Here is a 20225-nt window from a genome sequence, read left to right on the forward strand (position 1 = left end):
GACGCTAAGCTTTTGTCTCAGTACAGAGATGACAAAAGCAGCAACATGATGGCAGATTAAATTCAAGGCCATAAAATCCTTTACAGTTCTATCACGATCAGAATTCACATTACGAAAAATTAGCACTAGCTGGATTGGCGGAATCAACTGGTCAAGCCACATCTTCCAGAAATCAAACTTCCACGAAGTCCATGTCCTATGCGGATTTTATCGACATAACACCGATCTTCCTGATTTATGCCCATCTCTCGCTCAAACCCCCAAAAAGATATCATTTTTTCTATGGTGTGAACGTTTGTTGCATGTTATTTTTTAATGTATGAATTTTGTGACTTATTGTGGGGTTGTGGAAATAATTTTGAACAATCCTTGTAATATTTCAAAGTGGCTTTTTATTATCGATAGATGTCCTCCACTTCTCCGCCTGGCAGCTAACCAGTCCAAAAGATTATTGTGCGACGGGCACCATTATTTGTTCATAGATTAGAGATCCAGCACTATTTGAAAGCGTTGTTTTAAAAACCATTAACATTTACTGTGTGCCTTTAATCGTACCGATCTTCGAAATGGTGGATAGGAGTCATCGAATCCATAGCTTCACTACTTACAGAAAATAAATACAATCAACTTTTGCCTTTTTGCAGCTGTCTTTATTAGATCTTACCACATCGAATACAAATTCACCATCAAAGAACGTCTCTAGAGTAACACATATAGGACATCCGGTAGTATATCCGGAAAATCGAAGTACACATACAAAAGTATATGTACAAAGTATTGCTCATATTCACCACGTGTTCATTTGCGAAAAGGGACAACCATGTCTGGCGTATATGTTGGTATATCCTAAACCCGAAATGTAAAAAGAGTGTATTAGGCTAGTGCAAACGTATAGGTTTTTAGTCTATATTATTAATCAGCATGATTAAATTGATTGGGACATGTGTGTTCAGCTCTCTGTCCGCTTGTCTACTTGTAGTCTAGTTCGATTTATGTCATAATGCTGAGCCAGATTATACTTAATGGGTCATCAATTTATCAACCAGTACTCACATCCAACCTTCTCAGATGCTTAACACGCGCAATGCATTTAAAGAGCGATCGCCCTCAGGCCACAAAGTTTGCGTTCTTTATTCTCCAGCGGTTCTACCCAGGCCTCATTATAGCAACCGTTTATATCATATGCGTATAAAACATAACAACTCTCGTAGATATTCACATCCGGTGCCCTATTTTGCATAAAAATGTATACTATACTATACTATGTAGATTAATATTCACGAGCGTTGAAGCTGCTGGAGTTGTCTTCGAATGCTTTGTGGACAAAAGTCTTACGAATTAAATTTGGTGTGTCTATAAATAATGATATTCGCGAGATCACTCCTTTTGACTGCTTCTACTGCTGTTGGATTTCTTGAGCTTGGGGGTCGGCCGCACTATGGAGTGGCTCATACGAACGGTAGGACTTGGCCTTAAATTGCTTGGTGTGGTGCTTCCATTCTGTTTTGGCTTTGGTGCTACGAACTGATCTCTTGGCTTAACAATAGTTAAGGAGCGGCGCTGCATTTTGTAGATTTTGGGTAAACTCGAAAGATTGGGGGTTGTGTGTACATTTGTGTGTGGGGTGTGTGTGCGGGTGTGAAAGTAAATCAAGTCTATTTAAATTGACATTGAAATAAACGGAACGAAAATCAAAATAACACCAAAGTGCCAGGTTCATTGTAGATTTAATTATATTTGGATGGATATGGATTGTGTCAGAATACGAAAAGGGCCTTTATTATGTTTAATTTTACAGAAGTATAGCAATACACTTTTATGAAAATATAATACCCACAACATTTTAAAATCACAACCACAAGCAGTATCCTCACAAAGCAGACCAACAAATAGACACAGTACCATAAATATTCTATAAATGAACGGCATATAATAATCGCTGAAAGAAAGATTACATAATGCTATTCCAATAAATTGGCATTACACAATTTTCAATTAGACTCCTGGTTGTGTCCACGGAAGTCGGGAACAAATTGTGTCTCATTCTTACTTTTAAAATTTCTTAAAAATGCACAGCCTGTTCGGTCCGTGTTTTATCCAATATTGTAAGCCGTATTCATTGTCTTAGTTGTTAAAAATGTGTTAAGATATGAACAATAAGAATGGAGACGAAAGTGCCGAGATCCCCTCTCAATAACTTGCGCATACTAGTTTAGGGACTTCAAATCACTTTGGTAGAAATAAGTACATAAGGAATTTGTATAATCTTATCTGCATACATATTGTACTACATACATACATATGTTTGTTTATGTATTTTTATATTATAGCTATTGTACTAGCTGATAAACTCAGCTGTTAATGGCTTATCACAACAAAATATAACTCAGCTGATGAGGGAGGTTTATTTGTGGACACCGACTAAATACTACAATCAATAGGTTTTTGGAATACATATAGTACTTATAGGAGACAAACAGACCGATAATAATTTTGGAAATGTATATCGATTTTCAATGACTTCAGAAATATGTATTAATCAACATTCAGTTTTCTAAAGGAACCCTCAAGCCCAAAAAGATTTTCAAAATCTACGGGCTTTCCAGGCCGCAGCTTTTCATCGGTTCCGTAGTTGTTCTCCTCCACATAGTAGTCTTTCATGGCCAATATACGCTCCTCCCAGCTCTTAATAATTTCAGGTATGGAGCCATTTTCGCCACCATACTCAATTGGTAAATACTTCTGGGGAATTTGCTCGAACAATGCATTCCAATTGGAACCGTGCATGTACATCTATAAGGGATTATTGTTAATCAAATTTAGCTTGGGCGAAGATACTTAACATACTCGATTCCGTTGCTTCTCTGACAACATGGGCCTGACAAAATTAAAAACCTTATCGAAACCACCAGGCGTGTTAATAAAATGTCCGCCTTTCGGTCGCAGCGGCACACCCTCTTCTTGGTAGACGGTGAGTTTTTTGGCAAGAGACGGTGTCATCTGTAAGAGATGACCTGCCTTGATATTGGCCAAGTCCATGATGTGTACCACGCCATTGACAATGGCCTCATCATCTTCATTAAGCACGATCTGTTGCATCATTTGGGCAGCTCGATTTATTTCGCTAAAGTTGTACTCGTCTGGATTGTAGGCGGCCATTCGCATGATGCCCACACGTGGACCATTGTCTTTTAGTGGCTGTGGCAAATAAATTATTACGCTGCAATAAAAATCAAGTTACAATCAGTTGCCAACCAAAGGTGGTAAAAGGTGCATTTTACCCCAATCTAAAGATTTTAATCAGTTCATCGACGTTGACATTGTGCCCCGTGAAATAGTCCGGGTACCTTGTGCGTAGTGTGTAGAATCGATCGATCTTGGCCTTTGCCTTCTCCAAACTGTACTTACAGCCACGCAGAAAGGTGACCAGGAACTGATCGTCGGTGCGCGCCTTTAAGTGCGGCTGCTGCTCGATCCAGGTTCGTAGCGCTGCAATGTCATCATCTATTCGATCGGGAACTTCATTCAGCTGCTCAATTGCAACCTTCTGCAATTCCGGACTTAATGGGCGAATGGATGGCATATTTAGTGCGTGCTTTTCCCCCAAACGCTGATTTGTTTGTGGAGTCCGAATTTAAAAATGAAGGGCTTTCCATGCTGCTAGCTATGTCTGTGCTCTGGCTGCCACAATAAATGCAAGCTCGATAAGATTAGAAGCCCCTTCTATATTTACCAAACTTTGAAAACTGATTATGATAACAGATATTTAAGAGCTAGTGAATTGCGATAGGGAAAGAGAGCGAAGATCCGATAGCCAACGCAGTCAATAAGGTTATAGTTTTTATAGCTCAGTCGATATCCAACTTGCGGAAAGAACCATCAATGCCGAAGTGACTGTCATAGTCAATGGTCGTCTCACTAATATCCCTTAGTTTTTCGTTTGTGCCAAAATTGCGCGACTCAATAAAGTAGTCGCGGTATGTAAGGATTTTGGCCTCCATAGCAGCAATGATGTCCTGCATGGTGCCCTTGGTACCACCGTACTCCTTCGGTAAGTATTCCGGCCGTACATGTTGAAAAATTGCGTCGGGATCAGAGCTAACAGAAACCTAAAAACAAAAGCAAATTGATTAAGAATACTTGGGAGAGCAAAAAATTACACCTACGCGGCTCTTAATTTTTCCAGGGAAAAAGGACTTAAGAGTGTTGAATCCGGTTTCAAATGCCGTTGGCACATTAATGAAATGTATACCCTTTTGCCGAGTGGGCATGGCCTCATCCGCGTATGCCGAAAACTTGCGAAGGAGGTCGGGCTGCAAGGAAAAAAGATTGGCCGCGGTCACACCAGCCATATCCATCATCTCCACATAGCCACTGACAGTGGCGTTATCGTCCTCGAACATCATAATCTCGCCAAACATGGAACCAACTCGAATAATATCTTGGAACTTATACTTGTTGGTATCATAAGATCCAGCCCGAATGATGGTCACTGCCGGACCGGTGTCGCCTTCTTCCAAGGGAATACGCAATATCACCCTATCAAGTACACAGCGCGAGTTTATTTTCGTGTATCTAAGATATATACTAACTAACCCCATGCGTATGATCTCCAGAACCTGCGGATCATCGGCCAGACGGTGCTCATTGAATACTTCCGGTATGGCCGCTTGCAATGTGTAGAATCGATCGATTTTGTGCTTCGCCTTCTCTACGCTGAACTTTGTGCCGCGCAAGAAGCCCAGCAGGAACTGATCTTCGGTGCAGGAACACAGGTGCGGCTGCTTAAGGACCCATTCCCGAAGGGCCTCAATATCTGCCGGTAAGCGATGTGGCACTTCATTAAGCTCTTCAACGGCTACCAGTTGCAAAGCTGCCGGCAAGGCACGTATATTGACGGTTGAGTTCATGTTCAGCTATAATCGCCAAGAGCACTTTATAATTTCTCGGTTAAGCAATACCAAGGGAAAGACTTACTGCTCGACTTCGTTATCTTTGAAAATGTTGATTAGCAACGGACTACCGCAACCACAACTGGCAAATGGATCGAGCCTCGGCGATCGTTTAACTTGGTTTAGATGCAATTTAAAAGTCATTTTTTTACTAAACATATTCTAGACATACATTCTATTATTATTACCTTTGATAAGGTGCGCTTTAGCTAATCGGCTGCGATTAGTTATTTCTTTGAAGTTCTCTACAATTTAACCTTTATGATGGTACAAGTATAATGAATGCATTGTATTTACTCACGGAATTTCACCTCTTTGGAAAATTTAAGATCAAGTTCATCGAGAACAATCGGTCCGAATATCAAGTTTATCACAAGGCCGCAGAACAATCTAAAATCTGCGTCCTATATCGTACAGTGTATGTTAGTTGGCTCTGGTGGAAAGAAGCGGGTGCAGGATAAACAAAAGTCAGATCAGCCCGGTTAACTAAATATGTATGCTACTACGAGTAGATTAATAGAAGACTTGGAGAGCTGAACAGCAGCTTTTTTAGTTGATGCAAGAAAACTGACGAATCTTACAGCAATGCGAGCAATTACTAGTACCAACTATTATAGCTTATTGAGTTTAAGACGATCATTGCGTATGTTTAGACACGTACTTTCGTAGCTATATCATGCACCCGACCCGCGCACATTTTATATTTTTCAAGTGAAACTTCTCACGTGAATTCTGAGTCGGCAACCTTTTCTGTGACGAAACCAATAGCACGGTATCAGGCGCACATAAAAGAACAGCTGGTAGACCAGCTGGCGAAATTAAAATTATGAATGTAAATCAGCTGTAACGGTGCAATCTGAAATGTAAACGAACTTGTGTTCTTTCAAAAGACATTGCTGCACGATGGTACATGAAAATAAATACGCAATCGTCAACAGTTTATTTGCCTTCTGCTTATTTATGACTACCTGGGGGGTTATGATTTTTAAGAGTTGCTGATTCTTGTGGATTTCGGTGATTCCAGAAATACTTTTGATGCGAATGAGGACTGCGTTGTCTGAGGCTGGATCGGCAACCTTTTCTAGCTATTTAAAGCGGTATTTAAGTCATTCCAATACAACAATAAGGAGTGAATTATCGCATTTTGCTCTGACACACACTTTTTTTTAGAACAGAGTATTAAGATAATATGCTTAGTTGTGTCCGATATTTAAATAAAGTTCCCGAGACTACTATTTGAAGAGTTTGATAAGCAACAATTTTATTTTAAATATAAGTACTCGTATTATTTTATTGCAGAGAAAATGTTTGTTGAATAGCTTATCTTATAAATAGTTTTCATATGAAATAAATGTAGAACTAATTAGCATAATGAACCCGATTTTAACTGCCACCGATTCTAGAGACTAACTACAATAAATGTGGTTTTATAAATACTCGTATATAGTTTATCTTATGAGCTGCATCCGTGAAATACGTATTGCACAGAAGTCGAGAGGGTGTGTGGCTTTAGTATAGGCCGGAGGGCAGGTCCGTCACCTTGGAACCTTGTGTATACGAGCGAGTGCGCGCGGAGGCATTCTGAGTGGGTGCGTTAGCCGAGACAAAGTTTCCCGAACTGGGATAGACACTGCTACCGAGCTCGTGCAGCCGCATGGTGGGATTGCTGCTGAAATAGATCTGGTGATTGCTGCGTGACTTCTCGCGTACAATTGTGGCTTCGTTGAGAGCCTCGTGCGACGCAAAGGCAGCTTCCAGACGCTCCACATTCTTGGTGACACGCCGTGCCTGAAGTGCGGCCGTGATGTCCGGCTTGGGATATTTCTGTGGGGTGTTCATGCCGGTCATAAAGAAGACACCATTAAATTGTTGTGCCGGTGGTGCAGGAGCAGGTGGTTTCCGTGACCGTGCATTGCCGCTGGAGCAGCGCTCGTTGCTGTTCTGCAGTGCAGATGCTTGGACATCGGCTTGTGTAGATAAGCTCTTTCGCAGAGCGTTCATGGTCGGATCATCATCACTGTGGCGTGCGTTCATGATGACGTCGAGCAACTCACGATTTGTGTTTGAATTGTAGGCAATAGCGGCTGTGTGTGTCTCTTCGGGTATGTCGGGTGATTCGATGGGATACGGCTTGTCTGTCTCGGGCATGTCGTAGTCACCCTCGTCGAAGAACGTGTGCATGGCTGCCAAGCGTTCGGCTGCTTCCGAATCCCCTTGATTCTGCAGCATTGCCATGCCATACTCGGAGCCTTCCTGCTCGGAACCCTCTGTGCGCGGCACCAGATGTGCTAGGGAGCGCGATTTGCGCGGTGGCTGAGGCACAATGTTAACGGGCACGATTTCCTTCTCCACTGTTTTGTTATGTTTCCTCGTATTCATACTCAGACCCGATATTTGCTTTTCTGCTTCGCTTACAATATTGTCGAGCTCCTCGATCACATCCTCAATGGTTGCTGCATCATCATCCTCATCATGGCTTGTTTGCTTTGGACGTTGAGTATTTACCTTCGGTGGCTTTTGAGGCAGCACCAAAATCGGCACGGGGCTCAATGACGCACCGGTCTCGGAGCTGCTGATCCCCTCATCTTCGTGCTCTGAGCAGATCTGTTTGTTCTTTGGCGCCTGCGATGTGGGCGGCACCTGGCGGGGCAGCGCCACAGGTGCATGTGATTCTACGGGCTTAAAGTTACTTTCCTGCTGTGCTCCTTGCAGGCGAAAGATCTCCCGCTGCAGCTCAGCACAGCGCTCCTGCAAGCGGCGCTCCATCGATGTCAGCACGGCCTTCTCCTCATGCAGAATTTGCACACGTCGCTCCAATATAACCATTTGGCTACGCACGCGATCGGCATCCCGTGCTTGACGAATCATCTTATCCACATCGATATAGAGCTCATTAAAGTGTTTGATTTCACTGCGCAACGAGTCCAACCAAGGCGAGGAGGAGGATATTGTCTGTGGGGGGAAATGAAGATTACAAGCATTGCGTATTGTGCATCTCAAGGACTCAATAAATACGCACCCTAGCTAATGTGGTAGGCTCGAAGCCAGCCTGGAAGAGCTCCGCTTGGATGTAAAGTCGCTGTTGCATATTGATGGCGCTCTCAATGAATGTGTTGAGGAATCTTTTAAAGAAAACAATTATTTTTGATGAACATTTGAAAATGGCATTCTGTACTCACTTCACTCCAGCGCACTGTAGTTCCCCGGAACCACCTCCGCTGTTGAGGATGCCAATGAGAAGCCGAAATCGCACTGGTTCACTACAACGTAGACGTAACGTAGACATGGCCTCCGAAACTGCAGTATGACCGGCGGCAACCACCTTCTGAGACCCACTTCCGAAGGCCTGTTTATCGCAGGCAGCCGCAAGTAAATGCAGTGCCAGAATGCGAGCTCGAATACCCTGACCGGTGGCAGAAGAAGCCAATGGCATGAGGCCCACTGGTGTATTGCCTAGACGGGCTATGGCATCCAGAGATCGTGAACAGCAGATGCTCAGGCATTGTCTGCAAGAGGTAGATCGCTTAGTTTACAAATACACAATTCAAGCCACTCCAATACATACAGGCAGGATAGTTCATCAAGCAAAGCACGTCTCTGGTAGCTCTGCGGATTACGTGACATGGCCATGGTATTTGAGCTTGCTAGAGGAGCGGGCGCATTGCTGGCTTGCGCTAGTTGTATGGCGCGCAGTACCTCCAGCAGATGGCTGATGCCATCTAAAGGCGTGGCCACAAATTCTTGGACAAAACTGTAGGAACTCATTATCATCAATAATTATTAAAAATTAATTTATTTGAGTTACCTGGGAAACGACACTCGTAAGTCGGCGCGTAGTTTGGTTAGTAAATCGGTTATGGAGCCAAACTGACGGAGAGACATTTCACTGTCGCTCTCAGGGGGCGCCGGTATTGGGCTTCTGGAAATGCAGCATCGTAAAGGGAATGGTATGTGGTAATATTGGATAGTATTACTAACTTGTAGTCCGAATGCTTTGCCGGCAGCGTTGCTGATTTGTAAACCTCTTCCTTGGTGGTGCCACTTGTCGTGACTTCGTAAATGGAGTGCACCTTAGCCGAAGCACTTCCTTTGGTAAATTTCTTCAACGACACCACATAGTCTTCTGGATTGTAGACTGGTGGGCGCTGATTTTCCTAAGCGGGGTCAAAGTTTAAGTCAATTATTAATCGGATCACTGATTGCGTACATTTTATTTCAAACGTAGATACCATTTAACTATCGTAAGCAATGAATTAAAATGGAGAATATCTACAATTCTACGCTTTAGGTATGTAAAGGAGTTGTAGAAGAATCAGTCTTATGTCTGGCTCTATAATAATAATTATATCAATAATTAACTCGTCTAATTTGCATATTGTCTCATAAGAAACATCAAGAAGAAAGATTAGTTAACCACCCGCTATGAGCACATTAATATATGATCAGCATAATCTGAATCTATAGCTGCCTGCACACAGATATTATGTTAGAAAAGACTGTATCATATTACTGTAATGGAAACGATGTGCTTAAGAAAGATTCTTCGTACGAAAATTTGTTTGTTAATAGGGTGTTTTATATTTTTTCGACACCGAGAATGTGGGGAAAACAAAGGATATGTATGATATAATGTCTGAGCTTGTAAAAATTGAAATAATCTAAAAGGTTAAGTTTGGACAGTTGAAAATAGTAAGTTCTAAAACAGATTGCTGATGAATACCTGAATCTGTTCCGTCAGAAAATGTCAATCTAGTTTCGTAAACGTTTACTTTTCAAGCTTCTCTTACGGTAATGATATGGTCTTTTGTTGAAAAGTCAACAAAAACCAGATTTTATCAATCACTTAGTAAATGAGATACTTATCATTACGTTTATAGAGCAGATTTACTCGTTTGTAGTATGTACATACCTTACTGAAGACTGGAGCCTGCGGCCAACTCTGCTCAGATCCGGCAATTTTGTAAGATGCCAATGAACCGTTTAAGCTGTTGCTGCCACACTTTGTTGGCCCGGAACCATTGGAGCTGACACCAGCAGCTGCATTTGAATTGTGGGGCGGCAGTTTGGGAGACGTTTCACAAACACTCGGCGCCATCCTGAATTTGTGCGAGCTGTGCGGACTGTGGGGTCGTTGCAGTGTGGAAGTGTCACTGTAAATGAAAAAGAAAAAGAGTTGTTAGACAAATGTACTAGCCTGACATTACCAATTTGTTATGCACATAAACAAATTATTAATAAACTTCTTGCCAACTCGTCTGTGACTCGGGTATTAAAAACGCTGGCCACGAAATTAACAAATTCAACGCAAAGCAACGCTAACGCACCGGAAAAACAAGCTACCCAGCTTATTAAGCATTTTCAACAATTTATTTCACTTGGAAGTGGCGGACACTGTCCACCATACAGGTGTTTGGACCTATGCTGTCTGCAGATCCGCAGGCGATTATGCAGCTTGCTGTCAACGAACGCGCCTGGTTTTCTGCATGTGGGTCGCCCGACCTGCAGCCCGCCCGATGAGGCGGCCGTTCAGCCGTTCAGTCGCTCGATCTTTCAAGTTTGTCTGGCGGTACGGCGCCAACTTCCTTGCGGCATCAATCGGCGGCAACGGCGCAGCGTCAACTGAACACCTCTGTGGCATGGTATTGATTTGTTTGACGTTGCTGTCACTGATTTGTTATTTAATTTCGTGTTTCTTTTCAGTTGGTTGCTAAATAAAAGCACTAAAATTAACATTTTAATATAGGAAAAAATAGGCGTACACTTTCACTGTCAGACACCAAAACGCATACGCATTTCAACGCCAAAGAGATAAAAGTTTCTACAATGTTTTCAATCTGCCGTTGAGCTCATGTGTGTCTATTGGGTTCAATGTGAACCGTTAGTCGAGCTTAACAAAAAGTAACGGTACTACGGGCCTTACAACATACCTACAACCATCTGTACATACATATATGCGTCCGAATGTGTGTCTGTGCGCGCCCAAAAGTTAATGTCCAGATTATGACGCACCTTATGCAAACTGCATTGTTTCGTATCAATCAGCAATCAGACACGTTTCAAGCTTCAGCGCTGCATGTTGAGTTCTACAAGTAATGTGTGCTGTTGCCGCTTGCTACATACACGTACTTGCTACATACATACATACATACAACTGTATGTAGGTGTGTCCGGAGAACGCCTTGGTATGCACATGACTCACTGAAGGTTAACTAACTGCTGACTTCTGCATGCTTGTTAGCGGTTATTGGGAGACCGTAAACGGCCGGCCGTAAAGACTTGTTCCCACAACAACAACAGCAGCACATTTCATCGCCTAGCGCCACTTGCAGTCTGCAATCCATTCAATCAATGTCAGTAAACTCGTTTTTTCCTAGAGAAACCAACATCGACTAAAAAAATAAACACAAAAAGAGTCGAAAGATCAAGTAAAAGTTTGATAAGCAATTGAAATGAAAAACTTTTGTGGTCGAGTACCAAATTGAGATCATGACGCGACGACGTGTGTACTCTTTACCCAATCAAGAGTCGGCGACGCACTGGCTGTCCGAACCGAACCACCTAAAAGCATTGCAGATAAGAGAGCCACTCCACGAGGTTTCGTTTGAAACGTGTGAAAACTTGGCCAGTCTCGAACCAATGCCAATAAACAATGTAGATACATACTTACATACATATGTACTATGTTTGTATGTAACGAGGGCCTAGCCTACGACAATGCTTTCTTAAGTTCAGATAATGAAATAAAAAGACTATCTTAACGTTTATAAATGCGGTTTATAGTTGTGATCAAATCGGTAACGAAGAATTTAGAAGCAGCTGTCAATGCTGGGCAGAGAGCCGCTGCAGTAGTGCCAGGTGGACCAGGCGGTCCAGCCCTGCTGGCCCTGGATCTTCTGGGCGCAACGAACAGAGTTGGTGATGTCGTCGGTCAAGAGGGCGTTGCAGCTCAGGCTGCACTCGTTGTAGGAGAAGCGGCCGTCGGCAGGCTGGCACCAGTAGTAGTTGTTGATCTGGAAGATACCGTAGTCGTTGGAGCCGTTCGAGTTGGTGGGGCCGACAACACCGGTGCGGTAGGAGCTCTCGTGCTCGGCAATGCAAGTCCAGCGGGCGAGTTGGTCGCGGGGGACACCCAGGGCGGACATCTCCTTGGCCAAGGAGCAACGGTCCATGGTGCGACCGAAAGCGGGAGCGGCCAGAGCCAGGGCAACAAGAACGATGAAAGCCTTCATGTTTAGAATTTTCAGACAACTGATAGCTTTCTGCTGAAAGTCGTCCGCTTTTATAGGAACCGGCATGGGACGATTAACTTATCAATTTTGGGCATTATCAAAAAATGGTAATGAATTTCTACTGCTATCTTTCGCGAACTTCACTTATCATACGAGTATGTATGTACGAGTGCGCAAGTAGGAGATCATCTTGCCTGATATAACATTAAGTCGCCACCACACTATCAAACATGACAAAACATTCCTCATCATGCAAATTGGTTAATTTTTAAAAAGGAGGACCTTCGAAACTCTCCTTCTCAAGCTTCAATCCATTAGAAATGTAACTTAATTTTTTTAATATGAAAATGTGCGGTATATCTGTTGAACCAGATATTTCCAACATTTAAGCAATATAACAAAATCTTAAGGTTTCAGGAATGTGCACCATTAAGGTGATTCGAAACATACCACACCATCCTTGGAATGTAGACTCACGAACTCCTAGAATGCCTAGAAGCATACTTTAAATAATTAAAAAGTGGATAGCAAATAGCTTAGCCTGGACAGCTTAAAGAGCAACTAGAAAATGGCTAGAAAACTCGCTTCAAAATACATAGAAAGCCACTAGAAAATTGATATAAATATCAAGAACATTTGCTGGAAAATGGCTAGAAACGCCGCTACAAATATCTAAAAATAGCTAGAACTAATATTAATAGCTAGAAGAATAATAAAATAAAATACAAGATGCCTATAAATAAGGGGTGTTACAGATTTCTTAAGATTTCTTACGTAAATTTAATTAATACTCAGTTTATTGGTACTTCAAAAATAAGTTTTATTTTTACTTTCGTTCAATTCAAGAAATAGGATTCAACTCAGAAAAGTAAAAAGTTTCAAATATTTAATGTTGAATTAGGATCAACTTGGTATTTTTATTGTCGGGTTGTTTTCGTTCCTGTGTGTGGATGCTAGGTTTTCAACTAAAGATCTAGTAATAAGTTGAAAAGGCGAAATATAAAATATTTTTCATGCAGATTGTTGAGCAAAACAATTTTATTTATATTTCTATGACTGTTTTTATGTCGCAAAACTTCTTTGTGTTTTTTCTGACCAAATCTCTTGTCAAAAGCTGAGATATTTGAAACCAATTGAAAAAGATTTCTGTGACCGCGAGAAATGGGTTTCGGTTGAAATTTCCTTAAAAGAGATTTCTACGTCATCATTGAACATCAACGTTAGATTAACAAATTAAAAAATCAATTTAGGATTTTAATATACGGTTTATTTGTGTGTTAAGGTCGATATCAAAGAATTTAGAAGCAGCTGTCAATGCTGGGCAGAGAGCCGCTGCAGTAGTGCCAGGTGGACCAGGCGGTCCAGCCCTGCTGGCCCTGGATCTTCTGGGCGCAACGAACAGAGTTGGTGATGTCGTCGGTCAAGAGGGCGTTGCAGCTCAGGCTGCACTCGTTGTAGGAGAAGCGGCCGTCGGCAGGCTGGCACCAGTAGTAGTTGTTGATCTGGAAGATACCGTAGTCGTTGGAGCCGTTCGAGTTGGTGGGGCCCACAACACCGGTGCGGTAGGAGCTCTCGTGCTCGGCAATGCAAGTCCAGCGGGCGAGCTGGTCACGGGGGACACCCAGGGCGGACATCTCCTTGGCCAAGGAGCAACGGTCCATGGTGCGACCGAAAGCGGGAGCGGCCAGAGCCAGGGCAACAAGAACGATGAAAGCCTTCATGTTTAGAATTTTCAGAAAACTGATAGCTTTCTGCTGAAAGTCGTCCGCTTTTATAGGAACCGGCATGGGACGATTAACTTATCAATTTTGGGCATTATCAAAAAATGGTAATGAATTTCTAATGCTATCTTTCGTGAACTTCACTTATCATACGAGTATGTATGTACGAGTGCGCAAGTACGAGATCAGCTTGCCTGATATAACATTAAGTCAAAACATTCATCATCATGCAAATTGGTTAATTTTTAAAAAGGAAGAGCTCCGATCTCCCTCTCAAGGTTCAACTCGCATTTGGTTACAACAACCTCCACAAATTAGAATTGTTCAAACCATTACAAATGTGTTTTAAGCTTTTCACATTAAGCTTTTCACATTAATATTTCATGCACCATATTTCCAACTTTTTAAAACTACATAATTGGAATGTCCAACTTTAGGGTAGTTCGAGGCATACCATCCCACCCTTGATATGTAGAATCGTATTCTCCATACACAGACCAAGATTATTACTAATCATATAAAGCTTCTATAATTAGTATACCTTCCATATTACTCATCAGAGGAAAAATCACTCAGAGTGGAATAACTTGTGATATACAAAGATAACTTAACCAAGATTAAAATCCATGTCCAATTTGAAGTCTCATCAAAACCGATACGTTCAGGGCGAAACTCAATAGAAGTAAAAGTCAATGGTTATATTAGTATGATTTAATTTGAGTTACTATAATTTAATTTAATTAAAGGCTAAAAGGGTATACTAGTTTAGTGCGAATGTAAAATCCAGACAACACAAAGTATAAATATTGTTGATTAGCACGACAAGACGAGTCGATGTAGACCTGTCTGCCTGTCTGTCCGTCTATCCGTCCGTATGAACACCTGGATCTCAGAGACTATAAGAGCTACAGACATCAAATTTTGCACAAAGATGTCGTATGTGTGTACGCTGTGGAAGTTTGTTTTATTTTTTTGTATAAATCTCATGACAAAAGCTGAGATATTTAAAAACAGCTCAACGATATTTATGTGACCCTGAGATATGGTTTTCGGTTGAAGTTTGTTTCAAACAATTTCTGCGTCACACTTGAAAATCGAGGTGTTCATTTAAACGTGAGTTGAACATATTAAAAAATCAATTTAAGATTTTAATATACGGTTTATTGTGTGTTAAGGTCGATATCAAAGAATTTAGAAGCAGCTGTCAATGCTGGGCAGAGAGCCGCTGCAGTAGTGCCAGGTGGACCAGGCGGTCCAGCCCTGCTGGCCCTGGATCTTCTGGGCGCAACGAACAGAGTTGGTGATGTCGTCGGTCAAGAGGGCGTTGCAGCTCAGGCTGCACTCGTTGTAGGAGAAGCGGCCGTCGGCAGGCTGGCACCAGTAGTAGTTGTTGATCTGGAAGATACCGTAGTCGTTGGAGCCGTTCGAGTTGGTGGGACCCACAACACCGGTGCGGTAGGAGCTCTCGTGCTCGGCAATGCAAGTCCAGCGGGCGAGCTGGTCACGGGGAACACCCAGGGCGGACATCTCCTTGGCCAAGGAGCAACGGTCCATGGTGCGACCGAAAGCGGGAGCGGCCAGAGCCAGGGCAACAAGAACGATGAAAGCCTTCATGTTTAGAATTTTCAGAAAACTGATAGCTTTCTGCTGAAAGTCGTCCGCTTTTATAGGAACCGGCATGGGACGATTAACTTATCAATTTTGGGCATTATCAAAAAATGGTAATGAATTTCTACTGCTATCTTTCGTGAACTTCACTTATCATACGAGTATGTATGTACGAGTGCGCAAGTAGGAGATCAGCTTGCCTGATATAACATTAAGTCAAAACATTCATCATCATGCAAATTGGTTAATTTTTAAAAAGAAGTCCTCATAGCCTTGCATTTTTACTGGATTAAGCTATTGAAAGAATCTCCCAATCATCAACTGAGGGTTTGAGGAGTTTGATTACAAAATATACCACTTAGAACACCGTGCATGTTATTAGTTTTATAACTCCACAAATAACATTTGTTCGACGCAACGCATCACAAATGTGACTAAGGCTTTGTGGGGTATGTCTCGTGAACCAGATACTCCCTACTTATAAACTGAAATCAAATTATATATAGCCTCAATAATAGCTGCAATATAACCCATCGGAGGAGAAATCACTTTTTAATTTTCAAAGATTATTTAACAGAATTTAATATCCATGTTGTTATTATATCAGCACAATCTAAAATATGATGCAACAAAGTTTATTTTAGTTGAACAACTGCGATGGAAAGAGGGGTGGGTACAGGGTATTCAAGAGCCAGTCTCCGAGATATAGATTATTATATGAACGGCATTTGGAAAAATTCCCAATAGGCAGAAGTGGGGGAGGGGAGGCTTTATAAAAAAAACAAGTAAAAAAGCTAAAGTCGGGTGTCCCGACTTTGAAATACTCTGTACATATGTTTACAATAATTATAGAAAAAAAAAAATAAGAAAATTTAAAAAAATTTGATAGATTTTACCTTTTTCGGTATTCGAACTCACGTAAAGGGTATATAATTGCACATATACATAGCAATTGCGTCTATGTGAGTGTATGTATGTTTATGCGCGTCTATTTGTGTCTGTGTAAGCATTTTCGCAGTCAACTAAACAGCAACATCAACAACAGCCGCGGGCAGCGCTGCAGCAGCAAATATATTTATGGCTATATCTTCTTGTTAAATCGGTCTATTATAGTGAAACTTGGTATACGGACATATAGTAACCAACGGGGGGTATTTCCAAAATATTAGTTCGAAATTTAGTTCGAAATTCCAAGAATTACGGGAGTTACGATTTTCTGGGTAGAGGGGGGAGGGAGGGAAATTCCAAAATATACATTTTCTGCGTATTCACATAAGGCATCTGGGACTAAAATTTGGTGTTCCTAGGTCTTATAGTCTCCGAGATATAGGCGATTATACGAATGGAAAATCGGGAAAACCCCCATAGGGGGGAAGTGGGGGGGAAAATCAAAAAAATAAAACAAACTCGTATAGAATACATACATAACGCATCTTTGTGCAAAATTTGGTGTCTCTATCTCTTATAGTCTCTGAGATCCAGGTGTTCATACGGACGGACAGACGGACAGACGGACAGACAGACAGACAGACAGACAGACAGGGCTAGATCGACTCGTCTCGTCATGCTGATCAAGAATATATATACTTTGTGGGGTCTGCCACGCCTCCTTCTGCCTGTTACATTTTTCAGCTCCCGCAAACCTAATATACTTCTGTACATTTCATGTACAGAGTATAATAAAACAAACTTGCACAGCGTACACACTTAAGGCATCTTTATGCAAAATTTGGTGACTCCAGCTCTTATAGTCTCTGAAATCCAAGTGTTCATACGGACATACAGGGCTAGATCGACTCGTGGGGTCGGCCACGCATCCTTCCGCTTGTTACATTTTCCACCTCCCACAAACCTAATATACTCATGAACATTTCACTTCATTTATAATAATTAAAGTAAAGAAGTAATGCCTAGGGATTAGGGTTGTATACATGCATTCTGATAGTAATAGGCTCAGTCTAGTCTAAAGTCTAGGAGTTCATCCAAACGAACGGACCGATATACGTTGCTCGATTTGTCGCGTAATGCTGATCTAAAATAGTTTCATCTACCTGTTGCATTTGTACGATCTATATATTCGTATACTATAGTGCATAGTCCTTTTCATTTTCGGTGCAGAAACCATTAAGATTCTACTGGGACTGGAAATTCGCGTAAGGAAAATATAACTTGGATTAAAATAGGGAGTGTATGCTGTGAATTTTTTATCGAAGGTTGTAAATGATTCGTTCTATTGGGGGTGCTAAGCCTTAAGTATACTTTTTCAGAATTGTTTCGTTTCTTCTTAATAGCCTATGAATTTAAAAAATCAAATTAGAATTTCAATGTACGGTTTATTTGTGAGTTAAGGTCGATATCAAAGAATTTAGAAGCAGCTGTCAATGCTGGGCAGAGAGCCGCTGCAGTAGTGCCAGGTGGACCAGGCGGTCCAGCCCTGCTGGCCCTGGATCTTCTGGGCGCAACGAACGGAGTTGGTGATGTCGTCGGTCAAGAGGGCGTTGCAGCTCAGGCTGCACTCGTTGTAGGAGAAGCGGCCGTCGGCAGGCTGGCACCAGTAGTAGTTGTTGATCTGGAAGATACCGTAGTCGTTGGAGCCGTTCGAGTTGGTGGGGCCGACAACACCGGTGCGGTAGGAGCTCTCGTGCTCAGCAATGCAAGTCCAGCGGGCGAGTTGGTCGCGGGGGACACCCAGGGCGGACATCTCCTTGGCCAAGGAGCAACGGTCCATGGTGCGACCGAAAGCGGGAGCGGCCAGAGCCAGGGCAACAAGAACGATGAAAGCCTTCATGTTTAGAATTTTCAGAAAACTGATAGCTTTCTGCTAAAAACCGTCCGCTTTTATAGGAACCGGCATGGGACGATTAACTTATCAAATTTGGGCATTATCAAAAAGTGGTAATGAATTTCTAGTACAGTCAGTAGTACTGGCGCAAGTAGGAGATCATCTTGCCTGATATAACATTAAGTCGCCACCACACTATCAAACATGACAAAACACTTAGCATGCATATTTGGTCATTTTAAAAAAAGAATCAGTTAAGCTATTGATAGAAAAACTCACACTCTCAAGCTTCACAACTCGTATAGCAATTCTCCTATATTTAACAAGACATAATGCAACATATACAAGATAGAACGCTACAGCCGAGCCAGCCCGATAGTAAAATAGCCTGTAATCTCCACAAAAAGGAAAAATTAAAAAAAAATTTAATTATTAAAAAAACGAATTTCATTCATTCAATTAATTAAAATTAATTAACTAAATTAAATTAGAATACATGTTTATGTTCAGTTTAAACAGCATACATTTACATCACGTACCTATGCGTGTTTATATGCGTGTATGTATGCAGCACAAAGTTTAACCAAAGCAGCAACAACAACAGCTGCGGGCAGCGCTGCCGACAGAGCAGCGATTTTACTTATGGCTATAACTTTCTTCAGAATTGACCTATCATGATGAAATTTGGCACACGGACACATTATTACTAACTGGATGTACCTACCAAAATTGATTCCGAGAATTACGGAAGTTATAAGAAAAAACACGAATTGCGGGGGAGTGGAGGGGTGCATCAGAAAAAAAAAACACAAACTCGTCCTTTCTCGGACTTAGGAGAACCTGGATACCGAGTTTGGTTATTCTAGCTCTTATACTTTCTGAGATCCTTGCGTTCATACAGACGGAAGGACAGACGGACGGACGGACGGACGGACAGACGGACATGGCTATATCGACTCGTCTTCTCATCCTGATCAAGAATATATATACTTTGTGGGGTCTGCCACGCCTCCTTCTGTGTGTTACATACATGCGGACAAAACTAGTATAGCCTTTCACCCTTTGGGTACAGGCTATAAAAATGATATAAAAACAGGAATGGAATGTTAGAGTCGAGCGGGAATAGGGCATTAAATAATTAAAAAATTAAATTAAAAAAAAGTTAATATAGACTATGGACTAGGAGCGTCTGTATACCAAGTTGGGTTTATGCACGCTCAGCCGTTTCCGAAATCCAGTCGTTCAAAAAAAAATAATTTAAAAAATTTAATTAATTTAATAAATTTAATTAATTAAATAAATCAGAAAAAACCAGAACTCGTCCTTTCTCGGACTTAGAAGAATCTGGATACTAAGTTTGGTTATTCTAGCTTTTATATTTTCTGAGATCGTTGCGTTCATACAGACGGACAGACGGGCATGGCTATATCAACAGCTTGACCCCTGTGGGGTCTGCCACGCCTCCTTCTGTGTGTTACATACATTCGCACAAAACTAGTATAACCTCTGGATACAGGCTATAAAAAGAAAACCATTACTGTGTGTAATGCGTTTGTGAAGTCGTTTAACACCCTTAAGAAAATAATAAGGTTTTCTGTAGAATATATCAAAGTCTGATTTGATAAATAATGCTATGAATTTTTTGAACACAATTCGAATTTAAGCATACGGATTACTTATAATCGATGGTTGGTATCAAGGAATTAATCAGGAGGTGCGGTAATTCGATAATGCGATATGTAGCGCACAAACATTTTAGATACCTCTTGAATATTATTTCTGCACTCTTCACTTGAGTGGTACTGATAAGACGCATAAGTTTGCCGAAACTTTTCCACCATAATAAACAATGGACAGTGCACCTGTCTTGATTTTAATTAAAAATCGACGTTAATACTGATAGGCCATAAAAAGGTAGACTTTCAAAGTAAAC

At 41.6% G+C, this 20225-nt stretch overlaps 7 protein-coding genes and 1 long non-coding RNA gene across 9 annotated transcripts in view; all 8 read right to left on the reverse strand.

The window, feature by feature from the left end:
- Nucleotides 1–281: 281 nt before the first annotated feature.
- LOC115624823 lies at nt 282–1684 on the reverse strand. Of its 2 annotated transcripts, XR_003995489.1 has the most exons (4): nt 1336–1684; nt 1054–1229; nt 665–846; nt 282–600 (listed from the first exon to the last, which is right to left on the reverse strand). It is a non-coding gene; the product is annotated as an uncharacterized LOC115624823 (long non-coding RNA). The 2 variants fall into 2 exon arrangements; XR_003995488.1 differs by having other exon boundaries at nt 1054–1682.
- Nucleotides 1685–2386: 702 nt separating this feature from the next.
- LOC115624821 (alpha-tocopherol transfer protein) lies at nt 2387–3583 on the reverse strand. The gene is made up of 3 exons (XM_030519669.1): nt 3282–3583; nt 2848–3220; nt 2387–2793 (listed from the first exon to the last, which is right to left on the reverse strand). The coding sequence occupies exons 1-3, from the start codon at nt 3581–3583 to the stop codon at nt 2536–2538; spliced, it is 933 nt and encodes a 310-aa protein (XP_030375529.1). The 3' UTR covers nt 2387–2535.
- Nucleotides 3584–3848: 265 nt separating this feature from the next.
- On the reverse strand, nt 3849–5045 carry LOC115624834 (retinol-binding protein pinta). The gene is made up of 4 exons (XM_030519680.1): nt 4978–5045; nt 4597–4916; nt 4167–4539; nt 3849–4109 (listed from the first exon to the last, which is right to left on the reverse strand). The coding sequence occupies exons 2-4, from the start codon at nt 4908–4910 to the stop codon at nt 3849–3851; spliced, it is 948 nt and encodes a 315-aa protein (XP_030375540.1). The 5' UTR covers nt 4911–4916; nt 4978–5045.
- A 1166-nt stretch (nt 5046–6211) lies between these two features.
- LOC115624795 overlaps nt 6212–20225 on the reverse strand; it is a 53532-nt gene continuing 39518 nt past the window's right edge. Inside the window, exons 2-8 of the mRNA XM_030519638.1 lie at nt 9862–10102; nt 8931–9106; nt 8758–8871; nt 8518–8703; nt 8132–8458; nt 7972–8074; nt 6212–7904 (exon numbers count right to left, since the gene is read on the reverse strand). Of these exons, the coding sequence (XP_030375498.1) occupies nt 6462–7904; nt 7972–8074; nt 8132–8458; nt 8518–8703; nt 8758–8871; nt 8931–9106; nt 9862–10047 (2535 nt within the window). The 5' untranslated portion in view covers nt 10048–10102 and the 3' untranslated portion in view covers nt 6212–6461. The remainder of the gene's footprint in view (nt 7905–7971; nt 8075–8131; nt 8459–8517; nt 8704–8757; nt 8872–8930; nt 9107–9861; nt 10103–20225) is intronic.
- LOC115624805 (lysozyme D-like) lies at nt 11707–12191 on the reverse strand. Its single transcript, XM_030519650.1, has one exon. It carries the CDS (start codon nt 12179–12181, stop codon nt 11759–11761), a length of 423 nt encoding a protein of 140 aa, XP_030375510.1. The 5' UTR covers nt 12182–12191; the 3' UTR covers nt 11707–11758.
- Nucleotides 13427–13913, reverse strand: LOC115624806 (lysozyme D-like). Its single transcript, XM_030519652.1, has one exon. It carries the CDS (start codon nt 13900–13902, stop codon nt 13480–13482), a length of 423 nt encoding a protein of 140 aa, XP_030375512.1. The 5' UTR covers nt 13903–13913; the 3' UTR covers nt 13427–13479.
- On the reverse strand, nt 15067–15516 carry LOC115624810 (lysozyme D-like). The gene has a single exon (XM_030519656.1). The coding sequence runs from the start codon at nt 15514–15516 to the stop codon at nt 15094–15096; it is 423 nt and encodes a 140-aa protein (XP_030375516.1). The 3' UTR covers nt 15067–15093.
- Nucleotides 17824–18308, reverse strand: LOC115624804 (lysozyme D-like). The gene has a single exon (XM_030519649.1). It carries the CDS (start codon nt 18296–18298, stop codon nt 17876–17878), a length of 423 nt encoding a protein of 140 aa, XP_030375509.1. The 5' UTR covers nt 18299–18308; the 3' UTR covers nt 17824–17875.

The sequence above is a fragment of the Scaptodrosophila lebanonensis genome, unplaced genomic scaffold (genome assembly GCF_003285725.1).
Source record: "Scaptodrosophila lebanonensis strain 11010-0011.00,11010-0021.00 unplaced genomic scaffold, SlebRS2 tig00000061-arrow-pilon, whole genome shotgun sequence".
Classification (NCBI taxonomy): domain Eukaryota; kingdom Metazoa; phylum Arthropoda; class Insecta; order Diptera; family Drosophilidae; genus Scaptodrosophila; species Scaptodrosophila lebanonensis.